The sequence below is a fragment of the Taudactylus pleione genome, unplaced genomic scaffold (genome assembly GCF_031769625.1).
Source record: "Taudactylus pleione unplaced genomic scaffold, aTauple2 ptg000875l, whole genome shotgun sequence".
NCBI classification, from domain to species: domain Eukaryota; kingdom Metazoa; phylum Chordata; class Amphibia; order Anura; family Myobatrachidae; genus Taudactylus; species Taudactylus pleione.
The window spans coordinates 456,795-480,554 of record NW_028285277.1 but is presented as its reverse complement, the minus strand read 5'-3'; the positions used below and the strand labels follow the sequence as shown (position 1 = coordinate 480,554).

Here is a 23,760-nt window from a genome sequence, read left to right as displayed (position 1 = left end):
CCTGCTTCCCGTCTGTCTAATCCCGGCAGGGGTCTAATGACATGTGTCAAAATCCCGGCATTATAGGCATCAGTGATCCCTATTTTTTATAATCAGCTGTGTTCGTAAGTCTTTTTCATCAGTGAACTGGAAATTTACCCTCGTGTATTCACCTAACAAATCATATATAGTTTTTATTGGCTAAAATAACAATTCGATGTTTTGTTTTCTTTAAACACAGAATTATGGCCCATTGTCTGCTGACGTTATGGCCCATTATCTGCTGATGTTATGGCCCATTGTCTGCTGACGTTATGGCCCATTGTCTGCTGATGTTTACAAGTCAATTAATACATGGAGTGCACAGTCATATTGTAATGGAAGGGGTGTTTCATGAAATAACAATACAAAACAGATGATTATTTATGAGAGAAGCTACCTAGAGGTATTATTGTGTATTTTATCCTTCCTGACCCATATACCTACTTTCTGTATTATGAGCCATGCTGCTTGAGATGCAGAAGCCTGAATTTCGAGGCAGTCTATTGATTTCCCTGTGGCGCGGTCTATACTATCAAGTGAAAATGTTCCGTTTTTAAACTTGCCAATATTTGAAAATAATTTGCAACTTTTCTTTTCCTGATTTAGTGTTTTTTGTCTTCCTAACAGTATGTAACCTGATTTTAATATATCGTTGGGATGTTCAGAAGTCCCAGTAACTATACTGATTCTTTCAATGTTTATCGAGTTGCGAAACATCATGGTGAAAAAGTTGCCTTCTTTTATATCTGTTCCCCAGAAGAAACTAGGACCAGCAAAACAAACATTATCTGGAGTGTGGTCTTTATACACCTTAATATCAGTAAAGCAGGAGGCAGATGGTTGATCTCCATATGGTTCCACCATTTCTATAAAGTCCTTGTCTTTCAATTTATTCTTCCCTCCCCGGAATGAGGAATACTCTCCTATGTGTTGGAAGAGTGAAGGTTTGGATTGAATAATGTCCCTTTGAGCTTTGGATTTATAGAAGAGGTCTAGAAGCCAGTCACACGGCATCTCATCATAGAAAAGAAGTAAAAACCGGGCCAGTTTTGGGAGGTCCTCATTATGATAAAGTTTTCCGATGTATCCTAAGTTTGAAAATGTCACAGTGGTCCAAGGAGCGTTGTTTTCCTGAATGTATGTTTTAATTGATGTAAGGAAGTTCATGGCACAGGTCACGTCGTCCTCTAACATGAGGTAGTACTGAGACAGATTGGCGCAGAAGTTCACCAGGAAGGCATAGTCCACGTTCTGCTTTGACCGAAACGTCACTCTGTCGGGATGGTCATTGTAGTTCCTTTTTAGATGGTCTAGAGGTGGGTATGCATTGCTAGAACTGCTTATAACAATCAGCTGTCCAGCTGCAATCTCGGCGGGAAAATGTCTCTCAATTTCATCTGCGGTCTCTCTGTTATGACTACGTTTGGTATTAGCCAGATAGGTGACGACTATTAACTGGTCCAACTCCTCCTGGCTGCAGTGGTTGAAGATGGATTCGATTGTTGTCAGCAAATAGTTATTTCTCATTCTCTTCACAGAAGATATACCAATGGATAGGAATCCTTTGTGGATTAAAAGATAAATACATTATTATATTATAATTTAAATTTACATGACGTAATATTTGTGCAGCCACAAAGAGCAGCATGAGAGGGAAGATTGAGGCAATTTAATTGACCCTGGTAAAATATTTATAGGCAATAATCATTGCATGACTTACTGTATGTGGATAGTGAGAGGTTGTGGGCACCATTTGCGGAGCCTGACTATGAACGCTGTGATACTTGTTACTTCTATAACATAGGAACATGCATGCTGTCCTAAGGGCATGATTAGGAGCTGCATGCAATGTCAGTGTTTCCGCAGTTATCAGTAATCCAGGCATGCGCCTACAGGGCCATAGAAAGCCGGAAGGGGGCGTGGCCTAATTACGTGAGCTGTGACCACGCCCCTTTCAAAGAAAACCTAGCTGCAGCGCACTAAGGAGGTGGCTGCTGTGAGCCCCTCAGCCTGGCACAAATCCATGGGGGTGTGATCAGTGTGATCGCCCCCCCCCCCCCACATGCAGAGGAGACTGCAGCTCAGCAAGCAGTCTTCCTGGTCTCCCACTGTGAGCTAGGCTGCTGACAGTTAAGGGGTAGGGGGGCAGCATCATACCCAGACCCCTCCAACAAGCCAGGGCCAGGTAATTAGTACCCGCTCCCCCCCTCACAGCGCCCCTGTGCGTCTAAGTCACAATATTGATGTGTTAAGGTACATTACTGTTGCTGCTAACAGCGAGTGTTTATTCTCAGTGTGATTGACATTCAGGGAGCATCTGGGGGAGGTAACAGAATGGCTGCAAAAAACAGACGTGTTGCGACTTTTTGGACGTGACGCAGCCATTGTCTGCGATCCCATACGCAAGGAATCTGGCTCCACTGCCGCATTCTACAGAACCACAGACTCACTCAGGATTGCAGCAACTGAATGATCTACGAGCAATGCTGCGTCTTTGTACGCAGATGCTGGGATTTGCAAAGCTGCAGCTTGGTGTCTCAGTACATCTCCCAGCAGCTGCGACATTTGCATATTTTCGCAGAGCATCTGCGTACACATACTCTGCAACATTAGCGTATTACTCTGAATCTGGCCCTAAGTCCCTAATTGTAACACAGAAAAAAAATACTGGTAGTGTTATATGCATTCTATATGGAGCCGTAGAGAGCGCTGCCGGGCCCAGGTAAAGAGGGGGCGTGGCCTAATTGTGGGAGGTGTGACCACACCCCCTTGAGAAAACAAAAACATAACACACTTTTGCAGCCGCTGGGAAGGGGGCGCTGTGAGCCCCTCAGCCCGGAGCAAAGCCGGGGGGGGCGCGATCAGTGTGATCGCTCCTCCCCTGAGTCATAGGAGATTGCTGTGGCTGCTGCTTAGCAGCCGCGAGCAATCTCCCACTGCATCCTAAGCTGGGCTGCTGCGAGGGAAAGAGGAGCGGGGGGCGGTGCGGCTGTATCTGCATGCCTATATTCTGTGTGTGTGACTGCGGCTGTATCTGCATGCCTATATTCTGTGTGTGTGACTGCGGGTGTATCTGCATGCCTACATTCTGTGTGTGTGACTGCGGCTGTATCTGCATGCCTATATTCTGCTGTGTGTGTGACTGCAGGTGTATCTGCATGCCTATATTCTGTGTGTGTGACTGCAGGTGTATCTGCATGCCTATATTCTGTGTGTGACGGCGGGTGTATCTGCATGCCTATATTCTGTGTGTGTGACTGCGGGTGTATCTGCATGTCTATATTCTGTGTGTGTGACTGCATGTCTATATTCTGTGTGTGTGACTGCAGGTGTATCTGCATGCCTATATTCTGTGTGTGTGACTCCGGGTGTATCTGCATGCCTATATTCTGTGTGTGTGACTGCGGCTGTATCTGCATGCCTATATTCTGTGTGTGACTGCGGGTGTATCTGCACGCCTATATTCTGTGTGTGTGACTGCGGGTGTATCTGCACGCCTATATTCTGTGTGTGTGACTGCGGGTGTATCTGCACGCCTATATTCTGTGTGTGTGACTGCGGGTATATCTGCATGCCTATATTCTGTGTGTGTGACTGCGGGTGTGTCTGCATGCCTATATTCTGTGTGTGACTGCGGGTGTATCTGCATGCCTATATTCTGTGTGTGTGACTGTGGGTGTATCTGTATGCCTGTATTCTGTGTGTGTGACTGCGGCTATATCTGCATGCCTATATTCTGTGTGTGTGACTGCGGGTGTATCTGCATGCCTATATTCTGTGTGTGACTACGGGTGTATCTGCATGTCTATATTCTGTGTGTGTGACTGCGGCTGTATCTGCATGCCTATATTCTGTGTGTGTGACTGCGGGTGTATCTGCACGCCTATATTCTGTGTGTGTGACTGCGGGTGTATCTGCATGTCTATATTCTGTGTGTGTGACTGCGGGTGTATCTGCATGCCTATATTCTGTGTGTGTGACTGCGGGTGTGTCTGCATGCCTATATTCTGTGTGTGTGACTGCGGGTGTATCTGCATGCCTATATTCTGTGTGTGTGACTGCGGGTGTATCTGCATGCCTATATTCTGTGTGTGACTGCGGGTGTATCTGCATGCCTATATTCTGTGTGTGACTGTGGGTGTATCTGCATGCCTATATTCTGTGTGTGACTGCGGGTGTATCTGCATGCCTATATTCTGTGTGTGACTGCGGGTGTATCTGCATGTCTTTGGCAATCTAATTGTGTGGTGATTTCCCAGGTACATCTGTCATGTGATGGAATTCTGTGTGGTCTACAAGGGTAGCGTTTCCCACCTGCATGGTGTTTTCATTTACAGCTCACCCACATGTCATTTCCCTAAGCAGTCTACCCATGTATTGTAGGCTATGTAGTCTACCTGGATGGTGGCTGTATTACAGTGATTTACTTCCTGTTACAGACATACAACACAATAGAAGTGAACGGTCCTGGCTAAGATTATGATCATAGCAGTTTAATTTGAGATCTGTAAACCTCTATCCTAAGGAAAAATTTAAAGAATAATGTTACATTTACTAACTTTTCTTTTCAGATGGAGAACCCAGTAGATATGAATAGGGAATATTAAAAACGTGCAGTGCGTCTTTTTTCACATCAAACAATCGGTCGTCTTGTTGAATATATTTTGCTTCCTGTAAATACAAAAGTAATCATCAGAACACTGTACGCAGTATGTTAGCATAAATAGTTTTCTTCATCTTTGGTCTACATCCACTTAAAGCAAATGAGAAATCGGTACAATTTCTAGGAATTATTTGCAGTATGTAAATGTTAATATTTTTCTTATTCTTCAATAAATGTTTAAAAGGAAACAGTCATGATCTGTCTATTATAGAATATACTTGATAGCAAATATCTAAGAATCAATAGAGAAAATGATTAAAAGTGAAATTCATTTAGTAATTGTGCCCTCCATAACACGACGTGTATTGTTTCATCTACATTGTTCTCCAATTAGGCTGCAAACAGTGGACTATGAGAGTCCTAATATACGCATTGCAATATAGCACCATGTATGTCCTGAAAATGCCTGGGATGCCCAATAATAATCCAATTCATATTGGCGTCATCTTTACCAGCAAGTTGGTAAATGTGGTCTGATTCCTGTCAGTAGATTAGCCACAAGCTTTGTGGGACGTGGGGAGCTGAACGGCTAAACCACCTTATCCAGTTAAGCCACCTACATGTGTTGTCAAGTTTTACCTTTATCCTGTCCTGTATGTGTGGTCATCTATAATCAACAGAGGAGAAACCTGACAATACAAGCTGCAAACTGTCCAATATTTCCAGAACCTCCAAGGTATATAAGAAGTTTTCTCAGTACTGTCAAATCCATAATTAACAGTATTTCAACAGAACCAACAGCTTAAGGTCATCACATCCCTGTCCTCACCACATAACTGACCCTAAGGATGACAGGTCATCATATCCCTGTCCTCACCACATAACTGACCCTAAGGGTGACAGGTCAGCACATCCCTGTCCTCACCACATAACTCACCCTAAGGGTGACAGGTCAGCACATCCCTGTCCTCACCATATAACTCACCCTAAGGGTGACAGGTCATCACATCCCTGTCCTCACCACATAACTGACCCTAAGGGTGACAGGTCAGCACATCCCTGTCCTCACCACATAACTCACCCTAAGGGTGACAGGTCAGCACATCCCTGTCCTCACCATATAACTCACCCTAAGGGTGACAGGTCAGCACATCCCTGTCCTCACCACATAACTCACCCTAAGGGTGACAGGTCAGCACATCCCTGTCCTCACCATATAACTCACCCTAAGGGTGACAGGTCAGCACATCCCTGTCCTCACCACATAACTGACCTTACGGGTGACAGGTCAGCACATCCCTGTCCTCACCACATAACTCACCCTAAGGGTGACAGGTCAGCACATCCCTGTCCCCACCACATAACTGACCCTAAGGGTGACAGGTCAGCACATCCCTGTTCTCACCACATAACTGACCCTAAGGGTGACAGGTCAGCACATCCCTGTCCCCACCACATAACTGACCCTAAGGATGACAGCACATCCCCTGTCCCCACCACATAACTGACCCTAAGGATGACAGGTCAGCACATCCCTGTCCTCACCACATAACTGACCCTAAGGGTGACGGGTCAGCACATCCCTGTCCTCACCACATAACTGACCCTAAGGGTGACCGGTCAGCACATCCCTGTCCTCACCACATAACTGACCCTAAGGGTGACAGCACATCCCTGTCCTCAACACATAACTGACCCTAAGGACGACAGGTCAGCACATTCCTGTCCCCCACCAGATAACTGACCCTAAAGATGACAGGTCAGCACATCCCTGTCCTCACCACATAACTGACCCTAACGACGACAGGTCAGCACATTCCTGTCCCCCACCAGATAACTGACCCTAAAGATGACAGGTCAGCACATCCTTGTCCTCACCACATAACTTACGCTAAGGATGACAGGTCAGCACATCCCTGTCCTCACCACATAACTGACCCTAAGGATGACAGGTCAGCACATTCCTGTCCTCACCACATAACTGACCCTAAGGATGACAGGTCAGCACATCCCTGTCCCCATCACATAACTGACCCTAAGGATGACAGGTCAGCACATCCCTGTCCTCACCACATAACTGACCCTAAGGATGACAGGTCAGCACATCCCCTGTCCCCACCACATAACTGACCCTAAGGATGACAGCTCAGCACATCCCTGTCCTCACCACATAACTGACCTTAAGGGTGACAGGTCAGCACATCCCTGTCCTCACCACATAACTGACCCTAAGGATGACAGATCAGCACATCCCTGTCCTCACCACATAACTCACCCTAAGGGTGACAGGTCAGCACATCCCTGTCCTCACCACATAACTGACCCTAAGGGTGACAGGTCAGCACATCCCTGTCCTCACCACATAACTGACCCTAAGGATGACAGGTCAGCACATCCCTGTCCTCACCACATAACTGACCCTAAGGGTGACAGGTCATCACATCCCTGTCCTCACCATATAACTCACCCTAAGGGTGACAGGTCAGCACATCCCCGTCCTCACCACATAACTGACCCTAAGGATGACAGGTCATCACATCCCTGTCCTCACCACATAACTGACCCTAAGGATGACAGATCAGCACATCCCTGTCCTCACCACATAACTGACCCTAAGGGTGACAGGTCAGCACACCCCTGTCCTCACCACATAACTGACCCTAAGGATGACAGGTCAGCACATCCCCGTCCTCACCACATAACTGACCCTAAGGGTGACAGGTCAGCACATCCCTGTCCTCACCACATAACTGACCCTAAGGGTGACAGGTCAGCACATCCCTGTCCTCACCACATAACTGACCCTAAGGGTGACGGGTCAGCACATCCCTGTCCTCACCACATAACTGACCCTAAGGGTGACCGGTCAGCACATCCCTGTCCCCACCACATAACTGACCCTAAGGGTGACAGGTCAGCACATCCCCGTCCTCACCACATAACTGACCCTAAGGGTGACAGGTCAGCACATCCCTGTCCCCACCACATAACTGACCCTAAGGATGACAGGTCAGCACATCCCTGTCCCCACCACATAACTGACCCTAAGGATGACAGGTCAGCACATCCCCGTCCTCACCACATAACTGACCCTAAGGGTGACAGGTCAGCACATCCCTGTCCCCACCACATAACTGACCCTAAGGGTGACAGGACAGCACATCCCTGTCCCCACCACATAACTGACCCTAAGGGTGACAGGTCAGCACATCCCTGTCCTCACCACATAACTGACCCTAAGAGTGACAGGTCAGCACATCCCCGTCCTCACCACATAACTGACCCTAAGGGTGACAGGTCAGCACATCCCTGTCCTCCACCACATAACTGACCCTACGGATGACAGGTCAGCACATCCCTGTCCTCACCACATAACTCACCCTAAGGATGACAGCACATCCCTGTCCTCACCACATAACTGACCCTAAGGGTGACAGGTCAGCACATCCCTGTCCTCACCACATAACTGACCCTAAGGATGACAGGTCAGCACATCCCTGTCCTCACCACATAACTGACCCTAAGGATGACAGGTCAGCACATCCCCGTCCTCACCACATAACTCACCCTAAGGGTGACAGGTCAGCACATCCCCGTCCTCACCACATAACTGACCCTAAGGGTGACAGGTCAGCACATCCCCGTCCTCACCACATAACTGACCCTAAAGGTGACAGGTCAGCACATCCCTGTCCCCACCACATAACTGACCCTAAGGGTGACAGGTCAGCACATCCCTGTCCCCACCACATAACTGACCCTAAGGGTGACAGGTCAGCACATCCCCGTCCTCACCACATAACTGACCCTAAGAGTGACAGGTCAGCACATCCCCGTCCTCACCACATAACTGACCCTAAGGGTGACAGGTCAGCACATCCCTGTCCTCCACCACATAACTGACCCTACGGATGACAGGTCAGCACATCCCTGTCCTCACCACATAACTCACCCTAAGGATGACAGCACATCCCTGTCCTCACCACATAACTGACCCTAAGGGTGACAGGTCAGCACATCCCTGTCCTCACCACATAACTGACCCTAAGGATGACAGGTCAGCACATCCCCGTCCTCACCACATAACTCACCCTAAGGGTGACAGGTCAGCACATCCCCGTCCTCACCACATAACTGACCCTAAGGGTGACAGGTCAGCACATCCCCGTCCTCACCACATAACTGACCCTAAAGGGGACAGGTCAGCACATCCCTGTCCCCACCACATAACTGACCCTAAGGGTGACAGGTCAGCACATCCCTGTCCCCACCACATAACTGACCCTAAGGGTGACAGGTCAGCACATCCCCGTCCTCACCACATAACTGACCCTAAGGGTGACAGGTCAGCACATCCCTGTCCCCACCACATAACTGACCCTAAGGATGACAGGTCAGCACATCCCTGTCCCCACCACATAACTGACCCTAAGGATGACAGGTCAGCACATCCCCGTCCTCACCACATAACTGACCCTAAGGGTGACAGGTCAGCACATCCCTGTCCCCACCACATAACTGACCCTAAGGGTGACAGGTCAGCACATCCCTGTCCCCACCACATAACTGACCCTAAGGGTGACAGGTCAGCACATCCCTGTCCTCACCACATAACTGACCCTAAGAGTGACAGGTCAGCACATCCCCGTCCTCACCACATAACTGACCCTAAGGGTGACAGGTCAGCACATCCCTGTCCTCCACCACATAACTGACCCTACGGATGACAGGTCAGCACATCCCTGTCCTCACCACATAACTCACCCTAAGGATGACAGCACATCCCTGTCCTCACCACATAACTGACCCTAAGGGTGACAGGTCAGCACATCCCTGTCCTCACCACATAACTGACCCTAAGGATGACAGGTCAGCACATCCCCGTCCTCACCACATAACTCACCCTAAGGGTGACAGGTCAGCACATCCCCGTCCTCACCACATAACTGACCCTAAGGGTGACAGGTCAGCACATCCCCGTCCTCACCACATAACTGACCCTAAAGGTGACAGGTCAGCACATCCCTGTCCCCACCACATAACTGACCCTAAGGGTGACAGGTCAGCACATCCCTGTCCCCACCACATAACTGACCCTAAGGGTGACAGGTCAGCACATCCCCGTCCTCACCACATAACTGACCCTAAGGGTGACAGGTCAGCACATCCCTGTCCCCACCACATAACTGACCCTAAGGATGACAGGTCAGCACATCCCCGTCCTCACCACATAACTGACCCTAAGGGTGACAGGTCAGCACATCCCCGTCCTCACCACATAACTGACCCTAAGGATGACAGGTCAGCACATCCCTGTCCTCCACCACATAACTGACCCTAAGGGTGACAGGTCAGCACATCCCCTGTCCCCACCACATAACTGACCCTAAGGGTGACAGGTCAGCACATCCCCGTCCTCACCACATAACTGACCCTAAGGGTGACAGGTCAGCACATCCCCGTCCTCACCACATAACTGACCCTAAGGGTGACAGGTCAGCACATCCCCTGTCCCCACCACATAACTGACCCTAAGGATGACAGGTCAGCACATCCCCGTCCCCACCACATAACTGACCCTAAGGGTGACAGGTCAGCACATCCCCGTCCTCACCACATAACTGACCCTAAGGGTGACAGGTCAGCACATCCCCGTCCTCACCACATAACTGACCCTAAGGATGACAGGTCAGCACATCCCCGTCCTCACCACATAACTGACCCTAAGGGTGACAGGTCAGCACATCCCTGTCCTCACCACATAACTGACCCTAAGGGTGACAGGTCAGCACATCCCTGTCCTCACCACATAACTGACCCTACGGATGACAGGTCAGCACATCCCCGTCCCCACCACATAACTGACCCTAAGGATGACAGGTCAGCACATCCCCGTCCTCACCACATAACTGACCCTAAGGATGACAGGTCAGCACATCCCCGTCCTCACCACATAACTGACCCTAAGGGTGACAGGTCAGCACATCCCCGTCCTCACCACATAACTGACCCTAAAGGTGACAGGTCAGCACATCCCCGTCCTCACCACATAACTGACCCTAAGGATGACAGGTCAGCACATCCCCGTCCTCACCACATAACTGACCCTAAGGGTGACAGGTCAGCACATCCCTGTCCTCACCACATAACTGACCCTAAGGATGACAGGTCAGCACATCCCCGTCCTCACCACATAACTCACCCTAAGGGTGACAGGTCAGCACATCCCCGTCCTCACCACATAACTGACCCTAAGGGTGACAGGTCAGCACATCCCCGTCCTCACCACATAACTGACCCTAAAGGTGACAGGTCAGCACATCCCTGTCCCCACCACATAACTGACCCTAAGGGTGACAGGTCAGCACATCCCTGTCCCCACCACATAACTGACCCTAAGGGTGACAGGTCAGCACATCCCTGTCCTCACCACATAACTGACCCTAAGAGTGACAGGTCAGCACATCCCCGTCCTCACCACATAACTGACCCTAAGGGTGACAGGTCAGCACATCCCTGTCCTCCACCACATAACTGACCCTACGGATGACAGGTCAGCACATCCCTGTCCTCACCACATAACTCACCCTAAGGATGACAGCACATCCCTGTCCTCACCACATAACTGACCCTAAGGGTGACAGGTCAGCACATCCCTGTCCTCACCACATAACTGACCCTAAGGATGACAGGTCAGCACATCCCCGTCCTCACCACATAACTCACCCTAAGGGTGACAGGTCAGCACATCCCCGTCCTCACCACATAACTGACCCTAAGGGTGACAGGTCAGCACATCCCCGTCCTCACCACATAACTGACCCTAAAGGTGACAGGTCAGCACATCCCTGTCCCCACCACATAACTGACCCTAAGGGTGACAGGTCAGCACATCCCTGTCCCCACCACATAACTGACCCTAAGGGTGACAGGTCAGCACATCCCCGTCCTCACCACATAACTGACCCTAAGGGTGACAGGTCAGCACATCCCTGTCCCCACCACATAACTGACCCTAAGGATGACAGGTCAGCACATCCCTGTCCCCACCACATAACTGACCCTAAGGATGACAGGTCAGCACATCCCCGTCCTCACCACATAACTGACCCTAAGGGTGACAGGTCAGCACATCCCTGTCCCCACCACATAACTGACCCTAAGGGTGACAGGTCAGCACATCCCTGTCCCCACCACATAACTGACCCTAAGGGTGACAGGTCAGCACATCCCTGTCCTCACCACATAACTGACCCTAAGAGTGACAGGTCAGCACATCCCCGTCCTCACCACATAACTGACCCTAAGGGTGACAGGTCAGCACATCCCTGTCCTCCACCACATAACTGACCCTACGGATGACAGGTCAGCACATCCCTGTCCTCACCACATAACTCACCCTAAGGATGACAGCACATCCCTGTCCTCACCACATAACTGACCCTAAGGGTGACAGGTCAGCACATCCCTGTCCTCACCACATAACTGACCCTAAGGATGACAGGTCAGCACATCCCCGTCCTCACCACATAACTCACCCTAAGGGTGACAGGTCAGCACATCCCCGTCCTCACCACATAACTGACCCTAAGGGTGACAGGTCAGCACATCCCCGTCCTCACCACATAACTGACCCTAAAGGTGACAGGTCAGCACATCCCTGTCCCCACCACATAACTGACCCTAAGGGTGACAGGTCAGCACATCCCTGTCCCCACCACATAACTGACCCTAAGGGTGACAGGTCAGCACATCCCCGTCCTCACCACATAACTGACCCTAAGGGTGACAGGTCAGCACATCCCTGTCCCCACCACATAACTGACCCTAAGGATGACAGGTCAGCACATCCCTGTCCCCACCACATAACTGACCCTAAGGATGACAGGTCAGCACATCCCTGTCCTCACCACATAACTGACCCTAAGGATGACAGGTCAGCACATCCCTGTCCTCACCACATAACTGACCCTAAGGATGACAGGTCAGCACATCCCTGTCCTCCACCACATAACTGACCCTAAGGGTGACAGGTCAGCACATCCCCTGTCCCCACCACATAACTGACCCTAAGGGTGACAGGTCAGCACATCCCCTGTCCCCACCACATAACTGACCCTAAGGGTGACAGGTCAGCACATCCCCGTCCTCACCACATAACTGACCCTAAGGGTGACAGGTCAGCACATCCCCGTCCTCACCACATAACTGACCCTAAGGGTGACAGGTCAGCACATCCCCGTCCTCACCACATAACTGACCCTAAAGGTGACAGGTCAGCACATCCCCGTCCTCACCACATAACTGACCCTAAGGATGACAGGTCAGCACATCCCCGTCCTCACCACATAACTGACCCTAAGGGTGACAGGTCAGCACATCCCTGTCCTCACCACATAACTGACCCTAAGGATGACAGGTCAGCACATCCCCGTCCTCACCACATAACTCACCCTAAGGGTGACAGGTCAGCACATCCCCGTCCTCACCACATAACTGACCCTAAGGGTGACAGGTCAGCACATCCCCGTCCTCACCACATAACTGACCCTAAAGGTGACAGGTCAGCACATCCCTGTCCCCACCACATAACTGACCCTAAGGGTGACAGGTCAGCACATCCCTGTCCCCACCACATAACTGACCCTAAGGGTGACAGGTCAGCACATCCCTGTCCTCACCACATAACTGACCCTAAGAGTGACAGGTCAGCACATCCCCGTCCTCACCACATAACTGACCCTAAGGGTGACAGGTCAGCACATCCCTGTCCTCCACCACATAACTGACCCTACGGATGACAGGTCAGCACATCCCTGTCCTCACCACATAACTCACCCTAAGGATGACAGCACATCCCTGTCCTCACCACATAACTGACCCTAAGGGTGACAGGTCAGCACATCCCTGTCCTCACCACATAACTGACCCTAAGGATGACAGGTCAGCACATCCCCGTCCTCACCACATAACTCACCCTAAGGGTGACAGGTCAGCACATCCCCGTCCTCACCACATAACTGACCCTAAGGGTGACAGGTCAGCACATCCCCGTCCTCACCACATAACTGACCCTAAAGGTGACAGGTCAGCACATCCCTGTCCCCACCACATAACTGACCCTAAGGGTGACAGGTCAGCACATCCCTGTCCCCACCACATAACTGACCCTAAGGGTGACAGGTCAGCACATCCCCGTCCTCACCACATAACTGACCCTAAGGGTGACAGGTCAGCACATCCCTGTCCCCACCACATAACTGACCCTAAGGATGACAGGTCAGCACATCCCTGTCCCCACCACATAACTGACCCTAAGGATGACAGGTCAGCACATCCCCGTCCTCACCACATAACTGACCCTAAGAGTGACAGGTCAGCACATCCCTGTCCCCACCACATAACTGACCCTAAGGGTGACAGGTCAGCACATCCCTGTCCCCACCACATAACTGACCCTAAGGGTGACAGGTCAGCACATCCCTGTCCTCACCACATAACTGACCCTAAGAGTGACAGGTCAGCACATCCCCGTCCTCACCACATAACTGACCCTAAGGGTGACAGGTCAGCACATCCCTGTCCTCCACCACATAACTGACCCTACGGATGACAGGTCAGCACATCCCTGTCCTCACCACATAACTCACCCTAAGGATGACAGCACATCCCTGTCCTCACCACATAACTGACCCTAAGGGTGACAGGTCAGCACATCCCTGTCCTCACCACATAACTGACCCTAAGGATGACAGGTCAGCACATCCCCGTCCTCACCACATAACTCACCCTAAGGGTGACAGGTCAGCACATCCCCGTCCTCACCACATAACTGACCCTAAGGGTGACAGGTCAGCACATCCCCGTCCTCACCACATAACTGACCCTAAAGGTGACAGGTCAGCACATCCCTGTCCCCACCACATAACTGACCCTAAGGGTGACAGGTCAGCACATCCCTGTCCCCACCACATAACTGACCCTAAGGGTGACAGGTCAGCACATCCCCGTCCTCACCACATAACTGACCCTAAGGGTGACAGGTCAGCACATCCCTGTCCCCACCACATAACTGACCCTAAGGATGACAGGTCAGCACATCCCTGTCCCCACCACATAACTGACCCTAAGGATGACAGGTCAGCACATCCCTGTCCTCACCACATAACTGACCCTAAGGATGACAGGTCAGCACATCCCTGTCCTCACCACATAACTGACCCTAAGGATGACAGGTCAGCACATCCCTGTCCTCCACCACATAACTGACCCTAAGGGTGACAGGTCAGCACATCCCCTGTCCCCACCACATAACTGACCCTAAGGGTGACAGGTCAGCACATCCCCTGTCCCCACCACATAACTGACCCTAAGGGTGACAGGTCAGCACATCCCCGTCCTCACCACATAACTGACCCTAAGGGTGACAGGTCAGCACATCCCCGTCCTCACCACATAACTGAACCTAAGGATGACAGGTCAGCACATCCCCGTCCCCACCACATAACTCACCCTAAGGGTGACAGGTCAGCACATCCCCGTCCTCACCACATAACTGAACCTAAGGGTGACAGGTCAGCACATCCCCGTCCTCACCACATAACTGACCCTAAGGGTGACAGGTCAGCACATCCCCGTCCTCACCACATAACTGAACCTAAGGATGACAGGTCAGCACATCCCCTGTCCCCACCACATAACTGACCCTAAGGGTGACAGGTCAGCACATCCCCTGTCCCCACCACATAACTGACCCTAAGGGTGACAGGTCAGCACATCCCCGTCCTCACCACATAACTGACCCTAAGGGTGACAGGTCAGCACATCCCCGTCCTCACCACATAACTGAACCTAAGGATGACAGGTCAGCACATCCCCTGTCCCCACCACATAACTGACCCTAAGGGTGACAGGTCAGCACATCCCCTGTCCCCACCACATAACTGACCCTAAGGGTGACAGGTCAGCACATCCCCGTCCTCACCACATAACTGACCCTAAGGGTGACAGGTCAGCACATCCCCGTCCTCACCACATAACTGACCCTAAGGGTGACAGGTCAGCACATCCCCGTCCTCACCACATAACTGACCCTAAGGGTGACAGGTCAGCACATCCCTGTCCCCACCACATAACTGACCCTAAGGGTGACAGGTCAGCACATCCCTGTCCCCACCACATAACTGACCCTAAGGGTGACAGGTCAGCACATCCCTGTCCTCACCACATAACTGACCCTAAGAGTGACAGGTCAGCACATCCCCGTCCTCACCACATAACTGACCCTAAGGGTGACAGGTCAGCACATCCCTGTCCTCCACCACATAACTGACCCTACGGATGACAGGTCAGCACATCCCTGTCCTCACCACATAACTCACCCTAAGGATGACAGCACATCCCTGTCCTCACCACATAACTGACCCTAAGGGTGACAGGTCAGCACATCCCCTGTCCCCACCACATAACTGACCCTAAGGGTGACAGGTCAGCACATCCCCTGTCCCCACCACATAACTGACCCTAAGGGTGACAGGTCAGCACATCCCCGTCCTCACCACATAACTGACCCTAAGGGTGACAGGTCAGCACATCCCCGTCCTCACCACATAACTGACCCTAAGGGTGACAGGTCAGCACATCCCCGTCCTCACCACATAACTGACCCTAAAGGTGACAGGTCAGCACATCCCCGTCCTCACCACATAACTGACCCTAAGGATGACAGGTCAGCACATCCCCGTCCTCACCACATAACTGACCCTAAGGGTGACAGGTCAGCACATCCCTGTCCTCACCACATAACTGACCCTAAGGATGACAGGTCAGCACATCCCCGTCCTCACCACATAACTCACCCTAAGGGTGACAGGTCAGCACATCCCCGTCCTCACCACATAACTGACCCTAAGGGTGACAGGTCAGCACATCCCCGTCCTCACCACATAACTGACCCTAAAGGTGACAGGTCAGCACATCCCTGTCCCCACCACATAACTGACCCTAAGGGTGACAGGTCAGCACATCCCTGTCCCCACCACATAACTGACCCTAAGGGTGACAGGTCAGCACATCCCTGTCCTCACCACATAACTGACCCTAAGAGTGACAGGTCAGCACATCCCCGTCCTCACCACATAACTGACCCTAAGGGTGACAGGTCAGCACATCCCTGTCCTCCACCACATAACTGACCCTACGGATGACAGGTCAGCACATCCCTGTCCTCACCACATAACTCACCCTAAGGATGACAGCACATCCCTGTCCTCACCACATAACTGACCCTAAGGGTGACAGGTCAGCACATCCCTGTCCTCACCACATAACTGACCCTAAGGATGACAGGTCAGCACATCCCCGTCCTCACCACATAACTCACCCTAAGGGTGACAGGTCAGCACATCCCCGTCCTCACCACATAACTGACCCTAAGGGTGACAGGTCAGCACATCCCCGTCCTCACCACATAACTGACCCTAAAGGTGACAGGTCAGCACATCCCTGTCCCCACCACATAACTGACCCTAAGGGTGACAGGTCAGCACATCCCTGTCCCCACCACATAACTGACCCTAAGGGTGACAGGTCAGCACATCCCCGTCCTCACCACATAACTGACCCTAAGGGTGACAGGTCAGCACATCCCTGTCCCCACCACATAACTGACCCTAAGGATGACAGGTCAGCACATCCCTGTCCCCACCACATAACTGACCCTAAGGATGACAGGTCAGCACATCCCCGTCCTCACCACATAACTGACCCTAAGGGTGACAGGTCAGCACATCCCTGTCCCCACCACATAACTGACCCTAAGGGTGACAGGTCAGCACATCCCTGTCCCCACCACATAACTGACCCTAAGGGTGACAGGTCAGCACATCCCTGTCCTCACCACATAACTGACCCTAAGAGTGACAGGTCAGCACATCCCCGTCCTCACCACATAACTGACCCTAAGGGTGACAGGTCAGCACATCCCTGTCCTCCACCACATAACTGACCCTACGGATGACAGGTCAGCACATCCCTGTCCTCACCACATAACTCACCCTAAGGATGACAGCACATCCCTGTCCTCACCACATAACTGACCCTAAGGGTGACAGGTCAGCACATCCCTGTCCTCACCACATAACTGACCCTAAGGATGACAGGTCAGCACATCCCCGTCCTCACCACATAACTCACCCTAAGGGTGACAGGTCAGCACATCCCCGTCCTCACCACATAACTGACCCTAAGGGTGACAGGTCAGCACATCCCCGTCCTCACCACATAACTGACCCTAAAGGTGACAGGTCAGCACATCCCTGTCCCCACCACATAACTGACCCTAAGGGTGACAGGTCAGCACATCCCTGTCCCCACCACATAACTGACCCTAAGGGTGACAGGTCAGCACATCCCCGTCCTCACCACATAACTGACCCTAAGGGTGACAGGTCAGCACATCCCTGTCCCCACCACATAACTGACCCTAAGGATGACAGGTCAGCACATCCCTGTCCCCACCACATAACTGACCCTAAGGATGACAGGTCAGCACATCCCTGTCCTCACCACATAACTGACCCTAAGGATGACAGGTCAGCACATCCCTGTCCTCACCACATAACTGACCCTAAGGATGACAGGTCAGCACATCCCTGTCCTCCACCACATAACTGACCCTAAGGGTGACAGGTCAGCACATCCCCTGTCCCCACCACATAACTGACCCTAAGGGTGACAGGTCAGCACATCCCCTGTCCCCACCACATAACTGACCCTAAGGGTGACAGGTCAGCACATCCCCGTCCTCACCACATAACTGACCCTAAGGGTGACAGGTCAGCACATCCCCGTCCTCACCACATAACTGAACCTAAGGATGACAGGTCAGCACATCCCCGTCCCCACCACATAACTCACCCTAAGGGTGACAGGTCAGCACATCCCCGTCCTCACCACATAACTGAACCTAAGGGTGACAGGTCAGCACATCCCCGTCCTCACCACATAACTGACCCTAAGGGTGACAGGTCAGCACATCCCCGTCCTCACCACATAACTGAACCTAAGGATGACAGGTCAGCACATCCCCTGTCCCCACCACATAACTGACCCTAAGGGTGACAGGTCAGCACATCCCCTGTCCCCACCACATAACTGACCCTAAGGGTGACAGGTCAGCACATCCCCGTCCTCACCACATAACTGACCCTAAGGGTGACAGGTCAGCACATCCCCGTCCTCACCACATAACTGAACCTAAGGATGACAGGTCAGCACATCCCCTGTCCCCACCACATAACTGACCCTAAGGGTGACAGGTCAGCACATCCCCTGTCCCCACCACATAACTGACCCTAAGGGTGACAGGTCAGCACATCCCCGTCCTCACCACATAACTGACCCTAAGGGTGACAGGTCAGCACATCCCCGTCCTCACCACATAACTGACCCTAAGGGTGACAGGTCAGCACATCCCCGTCCTCACCACATAACTGAACCTAAGGATGACAGGTCAGCACATCCCCTGTCCCCACCACATAACTGACCCTAAGGGTGACAGGTCAGCACATCCCCTGTCCCCACCACATAACTGACCCTAAGGGTGACAGGTCAGCACATCCCCGTCCTCACCACATAACTGACCCTAAGGGTGACAGGTCAGCACATCCCCGTCCTCACCACATAACTGAACCTAAGGATGACAGGTCAGCACATCCCCTGTCCCCACCACATAACTGACCCTAAGGGTGACAGGTCAGCACATCCCTGTCCCCACTACATAACTGACCCTAAGGGTGACAGGTCAGCACATCCCCGTCCTCACCACATAACTGACCCTAAGGGTGACAGGTCAGCACATCCCTGTCCCCACCACATAACTGACCCTAAGGATGACAGGTCAGCACATCCCTGTCCCCACCACATAACTGACCCTAAGGATGACAGGTCAGCACATCCCTGTCCTCACCACATAACTGACCCTAAGGATGACAGGTCAGCACATCCCTGTCCTCACCACATAACTGACCCTAAGGATGACAGGTCAGCACATCCCTGTCCTCCACCACATAACTGACCCTAAGGGTGACAGGTCAGCACATCCCCTGTCCCCACCACATAACTGACCCTAAGGGTGACAGGTCAGCACATCCCCTGTCCCCACCACATAACTGACCCTAAGGGTGACAGGTCAGCACATCCCCGTCCTCACCACATAACTGACCCTAAGGGTGACAGGTCAGCACATCCCCGTCCTCACCACATAACTGAACCTAAGGATGACAGGTCAGCACATCCCCGTCCCCACCACATAACTCACCCTAAGGGTGACAGGTCAGCACATCCCCGTCCTCACCACATAACTGAACCTAAGGGTGACAGGTCAGCACATCCCCGTCCTCACCACATAACTGACCCTAAGGGTGACAGGTCAGCACATCCCCGTCCTCACCACATAACTGAACCTAAGGATGACAGGTCAGCACATCCCCTGTCCCCACCACATAACTGACCCTAAGGGTGACAGGTCAGCACATCCCCTGTCCCCACCACATAACTGACCCTAAGGGTGACAGGTCAGCACATCCCCGTCCTCACCACATAACTGACCCTAAGGGTGACAGGTCAGCACATCCCCGTCCTCACCACATAACTGAACCTAAGGATGACAGGTCAGCACATCCCCTGTCCCCACCACATAACTGACCCTAAGGGTGACAGGTCAGCACATCCCCTGTCCCCACCACATAACTGACCCTAAGGGTGACAGGTCAGCACATCCCCGTCCTCACCACATAACTGACCCTAAGGGTGACAGGTCAGCACATCCCCGTCCTCACCACATAACTGACCCTAAGGGTGACAGGTCAGCACATCCCCGTCCCCACCACATAACTCACCCTAAGGATGACAGGTCAGCACATCCCTGTCCTCACCACATAACTGAACCTAAGGATGACAGGTCAGCACATCCCCTGTCCCCACCACATAACTGACCCTAAGGGTGACAGGTCAGCACATCCCCTGTCCCCACCACATAACTGACCCTAAGGGTGACAGGTCAGCACATCCCCGTCCTCACCACATAACTGACCCTAAGGGTGACAGGTCAGCACATCCCCGTCCTCACCACATAAGTGAACCTAAGGATGACAGGTCAGCACATCCCCTGTCCCCACCACATAACTGACCCTAAGGGTGACAGGTCAGCACATCCCCGTCCCCACCACATAACTCACCCTAAGGGTGACAGGTCAGCACATCCCCGTCCTCACCACATAACTGAACCTAAGGGTGACAGGTCAGCACATCCCCGTCCTCACCACATAACTGACCCTAAGGGTGACAGGTCAGCACATCCCCGTCCTCACCACATAACTGAACCTAAGGATGACAGGTCAGCACATCCCCTGTCCCCACCACATAACTGACCCTAAGGGTGACAGGTCAGCACATCCCCTGTCCCCACCACATAACTGACCCTAAGGGTGACAGGTCAGCACATCCCCGTCCTCACCACATAACTGACCCTAAGGGTGACAGGTCAGCACATCCCCGTCCTCACCACATAACTGAACCTAAGGATGACAGGTCAGCACATCCCCTGTCCCCACCACATAACTGACCCTAAGGGTGACAGGTCAGCACATCCCCTGTCCCCACCACATAACTGACCCTAAGGGTGACAGGTCAGCACATCCCCGTCCTCACCACATAACTGACCCTAAGGGTGACAGGTCAGCACATCCCCGTCCTCACCACATAACTGACCCTAAGGGTGACAGGTCAGCACATCCCCGTCCCCACCACATAACTCACCCTAAGGATGACAGGTCAGCACATCCCTGTCCTCACCACATAACTGAACCTAAGGATGACAGGTCAGCACATCCCCTGTCCCCACCACATAACTGACCCTAAGGGTGACAGGTCAGCACATCCCCGTCCTCACCACATAAGTGAACCTAAGGATGACAGGTCAGCACATCCCCTGTCCCCACCACATAACTGACCCTAAGGGTGACAGGTCAGCACATCCCCGTCCTCACCACATAACTGACCCTAAGGGTGACAGGTCAGCACATCCCTGTCCTCACCACATAACTGAACCTAAGGATGACAGGTCAGCACATCCCCTGTCCCCACCACATAACTGACCCTAAGGGTGACAGGTCATCACATCCCCGTCCTCACCACATAACTGACCCTAAGGGTGACAGGTCAGCACATCCCCGTCCTCACCACATAACTGACCCTAAGGGTGACAGGTCAGCACATCCCCGTCCTCACCACATAACTGACCTTACGGGTGGCAACCAAACACAATTTAATTTTTTTTGTAAGTTTCTCAATTAAAAACTTTTTTGGCCTGGGGGTGCTGTGATTTAAGAAAGTTTGGGATACACTGGTGTAGAGGATATTTCTTATTCTGTCTTTTGGGTGCAAATTTAATTATCTGGTTATCTTATAAACTGCAATATTTCATGTAATGGAGGATTTAATATGAAGATAAGACATAAACCAAGTTCAGTATAAATTCTTTGATTGGGATTATAAAAACAAATATTAAAATACAATGAAATTGTGTGTTTATGTTCCATACATTTAGTATATTAGATTGTATACAGTCTGTGTGATATGTTGTATGGTGTCTCTGTTAGTATGTCTGTGTGTTACAATGAATTGCATAGTGTGTTAATATACTTGTGTAGTATGTGGGATAGATTGTGTTTAGTGTATGTGATGCAATGTATGGTGTATGTTGCTATAGTGTGTAATGGTGCGTACACATGGACGGATATAACGGACGATTTGAACGATATCAATCATATCTTTATCGTTCATATTGTCCTGTTTTTGGGCCCTTCCAAACCCCAAATAATGGTCGACGCGTGGGCACAGATGGTCGATATTGACCATCGCCCGTGCATGCGGGCCCACCTGGTTGATTTCAACCAGGTTAGTCTGGTTACTATAGGGACCCGCGATCGTCGATGGCGGGCCGTTATAGTCGTTTGGGGGTTGGTGCATGTGCTGAATGTTCGATATCTGATCATTGTCTGATCGCTCCATGTGTAAAGAGCTTAATATAAATTGATAGATTGTACGGTGTTTACCCGTCACTGCAAATTGTTGGATTATTCATCTATCTATAACAGTTACCTTGAGATAAGGATCTGAAGGATCTGGACACTCTGTATCAGTGAGGCCCCTGCTGATTAGAATGATGGTGCATATCAGAAAACACGACAACCACAGCAGTGTCCACACGTGATTCCGTCTCATCGTCTGGATTCGCTCAGGTAATTGTCTAAAAAAGAAAACTCCTGTCAGATTATGCACCGTGTGACTATGCAACAAAACAAGGTCCAAATCATTTCCAGTAATGGAATATCGCCTTCATGTACCTTATCTCTTTGTACTGTCTAATGCAGTCTGGTTAAAACACAGGCTTTATATATTTTGTTAAAATATGATTGTGTCTTATTTGCATTGATTTGCAGGACAGATGACATAACCTGCTACATAACCTGCCGGGGTAATGTCTGTAGATATTAATTACCTCTTACCTGGTCCATAGCTATTAACTATTGTAACCCCTCTCGTAGGAGTTAAAGGTAATACCCACATATACTTTGTATAATACTAGTGACTCCACCCAAGCTATATGTTCTAATTGGGTCTGCTTGGGCACAGCCAGTTTGGTAACAAATAGTGTGATATATAGTGAGAGTTATACGGTGCGTTATCTGCATATAATATTTATACCCTTGCATTATACCTTCACTCTGGCTATAATGACTTCTCTTATACAGATAATGACATCCGAGACAGATATATTTTGAAACATGTATATGCATTACCTCTGACATAACAATAACATGACATTGCACAGACACTTTTACAATACAATGTTAACAATACAATCTCCCAACTGTTGACCCTCCAATAATACATCAAAGTAATAAAGTTAATTTATGGGTGATGCAGTATTATATGATGTATACGGTAGGGGAGTAGTAGTAACAACTATAAGAGTTCATGAGTCCTTGTGTAAATGAAGACTCCTATAACACCTTTCCCTATACTGTGATCCTATGGAGGAAATAATCACCTTGTTGTACTTTCTCTTGACA

The 23,760-nt window shown here is 51.0% G+C and overlaps 1 protein-coding gene across 1 annotated transcript; it reads right to left on the bottom strand.

The window, feature by feature from the left end:
• Window positions 1-414: 414 nt before the first annotated feature.
• Window positions 415-22,909, bottom strand: LOC148474201 (alpha-1,3-mannosyl-glycoprotein 4-beta-N-acetylglucosaminyltransferase C-like). Its single transcript, XM_088458941.1, has 3 exons — window positions 22,787-22,909; window positions 4,581-4,692; window positions 415-1,583 (listed from the first exon to the last, which is right to left on the bottom strand). The coding sequence occupies exons 1-3, from the start codon at window positions 22,907-22,909 to the stop codon at window positions 415-417; spliced, it is 1,404 nt and encodes a 467-aa protein (XP_088315067.1).
• Between the last annotated feature and the right edge of the window lie 851 nt (window positions 22,910-23,760).

Coding starts and splice junctions, on each gene's coding strand:
- LOC148474201 (XM_088458941.1), bottom strand. CDS start 22,909: ATGAGACGGAATCACGTGTGGACACTGCTGTGGTTGTCGTGTTTTCTG. Junction 4,693..22,786: donor CTTCAGATCCTTATCTCAAG/GTAACTGTTATA, acceptor TTGTATTTACAG/GAAGCAAAATATATTCAACA. Junction 1,584..4,580: donor TTCTCCATCTGAAAAGAAAA/GTTAGTAAATGT, acceptor TAATCCACAAAG/GATTCCTATCCATTGGTATA.